General features: G+C 36.0%; 1 protein-coding gene across 1 annotated transcript; it reads left to right on the top strand.

Annotated features, from left to right (window-relative positions):
• The first annotated feature begins 5,017 nt into the window (after positions 1–5,017).
• Positions 5,018–6,633, top strand: LOC141613537 (uncharacterized). Its single transcript, XM_074432274.1, has 6 exons — positions 5,018–5,289; positions 5,398–5,545; positions 5,714–5,898; positions 5,986–6,064; positions 6,197–6,378; positions 6,486–6,633. The coding sequence occupies exons 1-6, from the start codon at positions 5,018–5,020 to the stop codon at positions 6,631–6,633; spliced, it is 1,014 nt and encodes a 337-aa protein (XP_074288375.1).
• Positions 6,634–8,045: the final 1,412 nt, after the last annotated feature.

The following is an 8,045-nucleotide window of genomic DNA, read 5'->3' as shown; positions in this document are numbered from 1 at the left end:
AATGTTGGTAGCCAGCTCAACCAGGTGCCTGATCTTTGCTTCAGCCCGAGACAAGCCATAAGTAAACTCCATGCATACCTTCTGAGTGCGAGCCAGCTGTTCTGCGTCCTCCTTCCACTGGTAGCTGGTCACGGGAAGCAGAATGAAGGCCCACTACATAGATCACAACTACCTTGAGAAGCAAGCAAACTAAAACCTACTAGGATTTAGTCCTATATATGACGGAAAAGAGGGAAAGCACATCATTCGTTCATACACAGAGAGCCTCACGCATATTACTAGCAACTTAGCTATCTAATTAACTTGTACTCGTGACCTATATCACACATTATTGCTAGTGAAATCTTGGAAGGATACCGTCTGCTTTTCGCGGTCGTTTCCCACATTGGGTTTTCCATATCACCAAATCTTTTGTGCCAATCTCCATATTTAGGTGCATCATTATTTACAATTCGAGCGTATAAGACTGCTTTAACCCTAAATTAACTAATTCGGTAAAAAAATACCAAAACAACACCTCAAAGCAAACAATAATTTTAAACATGTTTTTCCACATCACGATAGTAATACAAGAAGCTTCATAGAAAGAACTACATAGGTTACTATAATACTACTAAGCAGAATTGTAGTGTATTGATTAGAAAATTAGGAGTGTGATAATGCAAAACCAGCAAATCGTACGTTGGAAATAAAGTAAGCACATAGTTATGATATTTTAGTAACGGCCAAAACCATATATTAAATTCCACGGGAAAACGGCCCGCGTAACTTCTTAGAGGGGGCAACCGTACGTACGCTAAGGGCTTCTTTACATAAGATTGTGTTGACACCAAATTAGGGAACCAAATGACAATTTCTCACATTCCTCCGCTCCTTTTCCTTTTGACTTATTCCCAAACGTACTATTTTCATCAACACATGCGCAAACGAAGAGGATGCTTCCTAGATATGCATCATGTCATACGGTTATACAGGTCGCATAAAACTATTTGAACTATTATGTAATACAAAAATACTCTCTCCTATTCTCCATTTTGTTTTCCTTTGTTGTGGGCACAAGATTTTAGGAGGAGAATAAAGTATGAATTGTGTGAGTTGGGTGGAGTTTGGTGATAAGAGAAATGAATGAATAAATATGAATTAAATAAGGAATTGTGAGTTGGGTGGGGTTTGGTGATAGGAGAGAGGAATGAATAAATAAGAATTAAATAAGGAATTGTGAGTTGAGTGAGGTTTGGTGATAGGAGAGATGAATGAATAAAATAAGAGTAAAAGTTTTCCAAAAAAGGAAAAGGCAAGAAAACCTGAATAATTCGTTTAAGGAAATAGGGAAGAAAATGGTGAATAGGAGGGAGTATATATATAATCGTTGAGGATGTGTACGTTATTATTAGGAGAACTGTAATGCTTTACAAAAATTGTAGATATATACTCGGTAATATTTGTTCATTATCACTATGAACTAGTAGGATCCGATCACGAGCAGTTGGCCTATTTCTAGTTATGTGAAATCAAGGACATTATAATTGTAGTTCGACTTGGAAACTCGGTTAGTAAAAATGTTAAAAGTTCTTTAATTTTAAAGGTTAAAACCCGATTTAGTCGTAATTAAGAAAAAATTGGCATATAATTTGTGGCCGAGTCAAGTGGTCTCGTGTCTATAACTCTATAAGTAGATAATGATTGATGAAGGAGACACCTTGTTCCTACTAATTAGTCCCACGTGCATGGCTTCAAATGTACCGCGGAATAATGTTTTTTTGTCTAAACCATCCGATAATCCGAACCACATTGGGCCGACTAATCCGAATTTTGGGGCGTGTCCAAGAATTACGGTATTTAAACCCTCTCAATCGCAGTTGTGGGAGATCGATCCGCAGACCTCCCTACCAAGCGCAGCCCCATACTACCACTGCGCCAACCAACGATTGGTACTGCGTAATAATGTTTGTATGCATGTATGCTTGGCCGTACGAAATTTCTTGTATACGGCTGTATGAGATTTTTTGAGGTGAAGACTTTGACCTGGAATGTAGGTGGCTCAACCAATCATATGATTAATTAGATAATAAAGTGATTTAATTAATTTAATCATTTTGTATATTAAGCGTGTGACGGTCCAAAGTTATTTCCTCTTTGTTTCTCCCCGTAATTAAACATGTTTACTGTACTTGAGGGATTATGTTTTATTTCATGCTTTGACTTATTTTTCCGGTATGTAAATAAGCACAAAAACCATATATTTTGGACAAAAAAAGTTACACATACACTTTGTTTATGAAATTCTCATACACACCGAATCATAATGCGCCACGTGGCAAATCCGAGTTAATTAGTATTGGTTAGTTTATGGTTAGATTAGTAATTTAACACATGTAATTAATTTTTTAACCAAACCTAATTAACAACATTTACTAAATTTGGCTGGTGTGAGTGGTAAGAGCTCTCATCTCTTAAACAAGTAGTGAGAGGTTCGATTCCTGAATCTTGTGTATAAAAGTCAAATTTGAGAGGGGTCAACCCATTAAATTGTCTTCAGTACCCCGAAAGAGATTGCCCCAGCTGTCGGTAGGGAAACTCCTGGTCAACACCTAACTAACATTATTTATGGTTAGTTTATTTATTTATTTATTTATTTGTTATTTTTATAAATTTAGATTTACTATTACTATTAATTTTAATATTCGGTTTATTATACATCTACTTAACTACATTTTTTTTAAGATAATTCATTTGTTTAATATTTTTGGTTTCTATTATCAGTTTTTTTATTAAATAGAAAACCGTTTTTAGTTTTTGTTTACTTGTACTTACAATTTTCGAATTCTTTAATATCATTTTGTTTTATTATTATCAATTGTTTTTGTTTAGGTGTGTTTTTTTATTCTAGCCGATTTTTTTAAAGTTCCTTATTAACATAATATTTTTTGTTAGTTTAATTTCAGAATTAATATCTTTTTTTTTTGTATATAATCTTTAATTACTCAAATCAAGCAAGAATATTTTCAATAAAGGAAATTATGAAGATGTGAAAACGGAAGTTTTTAAAAATGGCATTTTCTACTAATTTTCTATAATCAAGGTCAGAATATTTTTAAAAAGGAAATTTTAATATTTTAAAACGAGATTTATCAAAAAGTGTCAGTTTTAAAAATAAACTAATTAATTGTGAAAAATAAATTTCTTAAATCAAGCTAATATAATATTTTTTAAAAATAAAATGTAAAAGTTTAAAATCGTTATTTTAAAAAAAAAAGATTAATGGAATCGAGTTTTAGAATTATGTTTTAAATTAGGTGCTGAAATAAAAAGTTTAACTGAAAATTTTAAATTTGTTAACAAGATATACTTCGATGATTCAATTTTAATTTTTGATGAATTAGATTACGAGAATCGAATTAAGGTTACTAGAATTGATTATTCAAGTTTCATTAAAATTGAAGATTTTGATTTTGATTAAGTTTTTTTCAAAGTCTATTATGATTCCATTAAAAATTGAATTTTGATTAGGCAAAATGAATCACTTGAATGAGGATTAATCGATGTTGCAATGGTGTAGATAATTAGTAAAAAGAAAAACGAATAATAATAGTAGTAGTAGTAGTAATAATAATAATAATAGTAATAATACCGTCTTATCTAGCTTCTCTCTCTAAAACTCTCTCAAACATTGCGACTGAAACCTAGCTTTCGCAACCATGGCCAGGGCCGGCCGCCAAGGGCAGTGGAGCCTCCGAATCCACCTCCCTCTGAGGATATTTCAACTGTGGTGACTGACGAGGAAACTGTTGAACCTTCACCATTTAATGTGGTGTTGAATAACTATCTTAATGTGGCGTTAGGGTTTGGAAAGACGAAATCACCAGGAGCAGCGTCAGGAACTAGGGCTAAGAAAGATACTCCTGGAGCGTCTACTTCGAAAACTTACTCCCAAGTTTTAAATAATTCCTAGAAAGGTATGAATCTCTCTTATGTCCATGTGGTTGATTCTTCTATTACCATTGAAGAGGAGGATATTGTAAAAGAGCTTGAATACTGGCAGACGACCTTAGTAGGTACTGTTCTAGGGAAACAATCGACTCTTGTTCAGATTGAAAACCTTGGCTCAAAGTACTGGACACATATTACCACCCCTGAGATTATGTACTTTGCTAAAGGCTGGTACTATTTTATGTTTCCCAATGCTGAGGATATGAACAAAATTAGGTCAGATACCTGGAATATTAATGGCTTTCCTTTGGTTTCCAAGCCATAGAGCCCTAATGTCATATATGAGCTGAATGTAACACATGTTCCTGTGTGGGTGCTCTTCCTAAACCTTGACCCTTGCTTTTGGTCCAAAGCCGGGCTGAGTAAGGTTGCTAGTGCTGTAGGGAATCCAAACTGTGCTGATGAACATACCACTAACAAAAGCAAGTTGGCTTTTGCTAGATGTTGACCTCTCTAAGGAACTACCTAAGGCTGTTAAGATTAATTCCCCTTATCATGGGACTCTGTTGCAGTCAGTTGCATATGAATAGGTTCCCCATTTCTGCACAGCTTGCAAAAATATTAGGCATACTAAGGATAAGTGTAATCCGGTTGGCAAACCTAAGGCTAGAGCAGTCTATAGGCCAAAACAGCCCGTAACACCTCAGACCTCTGGAGATGTAGGGAGCAACAAACCAACTAGGCCCCCCAAAAGAGGTTGTTCAACAATCTCCAGTAAAGAAGACAATGGCTACAAAGCTTTCAAATAGATTCTCCTTGCTTCAAAATGAGGATATTATTGAGCCTGCCTCTACTGACCTAGTGACTGTTGATGTTGAATATGGGGATGAGCAAGATTTGGATGCAGTGGCTCATAAGGGTTTAGAATTGGATCCTGGGGAAGCCGATGCCTTCTATGATCCTCACATCTTGGAACATTAGGGGTCTTAATGACCCCTTGAAACAGCAAGAAGTTCATCATTTCTTGCTGGTTAATAAGGTGGACTGTGGTGCTCTAATTGAAACACATGTTAAGCACAATACCATCATGGATGTTAGTAAGACTTTCTCTAGTTATGATCTAGTTCATAACAATGATTGTCATTATAATGGACGGATATGGGTCCTTTGGAAACCTAATGTTATCTCTCTTAGATTATTCCACAAATCAGATCAGCATATTCATTGTTCCTTACTTCATATTGCTTCTCACAAGTGCATAGAAGTGACCTTTATTTATGCATTTAATGTAAGATTGGATAGAAGGGAGCTCTGGGACCAGCTTCAGAGTATATCTTCTCAGGTGTTCCTGCCTTGGCTGTACTTAGGGGATTTTAATGTGGTGTTAAAAATGGAGGAAAGATTGGGTAGCTCCCATGTGCAATTAACAGATATTAATGATTTTTTCCATTGACCGGACGCTTGTAGTCTAGTGGATCATCCAGCAACTGGTTGTCACTTTACTTGGAACAACAAGCAGGGTGATGGCGTTAGATGGGCTAAGCAGGATAGGATCTTGGCCTCCCCACAGTGGCTGACCAATATTCATTCTACTGCTGCTTTTCTGAATGCTGGGGTTTCAGATCATTCTCCTTGACTGGTTAATATTGCTGACATGTCTACCCCTTGCAAATCATCTTTTAAGTATTTGAATTGTTGGGCACTTTCCCCCCAATTTCAGGATAGTGTGAAGGAAGGGTGAAGTAATCAGCATTTTTGTAGTCACATTGGGACTTTGTTCCAGAAACTTAAAAAGCTCAGAGGTTATTTATGGAGCATTCACACTTCCTCTTTTACTAATCTCTCTGATAGGGTGGCATATTGTAAACAAGCTCTTCACCAATGTCAAGACAAGCTTAGTAGCTCACCCATGGACCCTACTCTTATTGATATGGAAAACACGTTGTTACAAGATTACCTGATGGTGAAGTGAGTTGAAATGCAAGTTCTTTTTCAAAGGGCCAAAGTTCAGAATCTTCAGCTAAATGATCATAGTACAAGATTTTTCAACTCTAGGTTAGCTGACAGAAGAGTCAGAAACAGTATAGGAAGCATTCAGGATGAGAATGGGAAGCTATGTACAGAAACTAAAGAGGTTTCCCATGGTTTTATTTACTATTATAAAACCCTCTTGGGCACTTCCTCCCCTATTCTACCTCTCCCTTCCCATTAATTCCGGCAGGATACTATCCCCTCTAATAGTTGTAATAATCTCCTTGTGAAGCAGGTGAGGGTTCAGGAGATTCTTGATGCTCTAAAGTCCATTGATAGGAACAAGAGTCCTGGTATTAATGGGTACTCCTCTGGGATTTTCTTATATGCTTGGAATTTGGTTGGTCATGATTTTAAAGCAGCTGTTTTTGAATTCTTTCAGACTTGCACAATGCCTAAAGCTGCTAACTTAACTCTGTTGGTGCTTATTCCTAAAATGGAGACCCCCTCACTGTCAAAGACTTTAGACCAATTGCTTGTTGCACCACGTTTTATAAGGTGGTGAGCAAAATACTTGCAAATAGGCTAAAGCAAGTTCTTGATTCCATTATTGGCCCTGCACAAGCTGCTTTTGTGGCTAACAGGGACACTTTTTATAATACTATTTTGGCTCATGAGCTAGTGTCTAAATGGCTGTGCATATCTCACTCCCAGATGCTTGTTAAAGGTTAATATAAGGAAAGCATTTGACTTTGTCAATTGGAGGTTCCTTAAGGATAGTATGCTTCAACCTAAATTTCCCTCTAAATTTGTTGCTTGGATTATGGCTTGTATAATTTCTCCTTATTATTCATTGCTAATCAATGGTGAAGTTCAAGGGTTTTTCCCAGGGAAATGTGGGCTGAGACAAGGGGATCCTCTTTCTCCTTATCTATTTGTCATATGCGTGGAGGCGCTGTCATGGTGTGGATGTGGGGATTTGACTCGCAATCCACGGATTTGAAAATCGGTTGGAGTCGCCACCAAATTTAAGGAAATTTGGGAACCATAAATGAGATTTGAGTTCGTTGTCGAAAGTACGTGATAGGAAGTTCGTTATTAAGACACCCACCCCCGCCCGTTGCAATAACGGCCTCTACTAAGGACTATGATGGCTAATTGGACAAGACTACGATTCGTTGTAAGAGAATTCAAAACACCATTTTGATCTTAATATGTGAGCTTGGTTTCTAATCGTTTAATGCATCTAATCTACTTTGTTCAAGTGATTTAGCATGTGAGATTAATTTGAACTATACTAACAAACATTCACAAACATGGCTTAGATGGGAATGGGAGAGCCGTTGGGGAACTAACTATTACAACCCAGACGATTCTCGTCGACTAGATTTACAAACAATTGAATTAAAGATACAACTCGATCTAAATACAATTGCTAAACACGACACTTGACTAACGTTTGACATGCCTATCTAGGCCTCAAAAAATGTGCCAATGATAATGCCACAGCTCACATGGACTTCATCCTTAGCCTCATCATTGTTTTGCGCACTTACTTCAATTTAATTGATTAAATATTTCAATTTAACCAACTAAAACAAAGGTTTTGTAAAATCTTTTTGACTCAAAATAAAGGACTTACTAGACCCATATTTTAAAGTACAAATTACATTGCTTGAATTGATTACAATAATTACAACGATTAAATTACAATAACAATTGAAACAAAACCGCAATAATTAAATAAAACAAAAAAGCGAACCAACCATGGCACGAAGGCCAAGGCATCAAACGGCGAAAGGGGGGGGTCAAAATTGACTATTCCAGTCATCGAGTACAATGAATCGGATGCTATGCATGCACGATTCAACTAGCGAGAAATCGTCATAAGATGAGATGAGTTCATTAGGTTCCTTAAAGAAGTTCATTTAAAGTTCTATGTCGGGTTTTGTATGACCTATAATTAACAGGTATTCTAAATATTAATTAGGCCAAATTGATATTTAACAATTGATAGCGATACAAATAACATACATGCATCATAAATCAATTAAGACATGTGATTTAATCTAATTATTTCATAATTAAAATTAAACCATGTGAATTATACTAATTACTTCGTAATTAAAACATTATACATGTGA

The sequence above is a fragment of the Silene latifolia genome, chromosome 11 (genome assembly GCF_048544455.1).
Source record: "Silene latifolia isolate original U9 population chromosome 11, ASM4854445v1, whole genome shotgun sequence".
Lineage (NCBI taxonomy): Eukaryota > Viridiplantae > Streptophyta > Magnoliopsida > Caryophyllales > Caryophyllaceae > Silene > Silene latifolia.
Note: the sequence above shows the minus strand (reverse complement) of the source record. Positions and strands in the feature narration are given on the sequence as shown.

Bases quoted from the DNA above. Each gene is read 5' to 3' on its own strand.
- LOC141613537 (XM_074432274.1), top strand. From the start codon at position 5,018: ATGGATGTTAGTAAGACTTTCTCTAGTTATGATCTAGTTCATAACAAT. The intron at 5,546-5,713 runs GTTTCAGATCAT...ACTTTGTTCCAG, and splicing joins CTGCTTTTCTGAATGCTGGG to AAACTTAAAAAGCTCAGAGG. The intron at 6,379-6,485 runs GTTGGTGCTTAT...ACTTGCAAATAG, and splicing joins AAAGCTGCTAACTTAACTCT to GCTAAAGCAAGTTCTTGATT.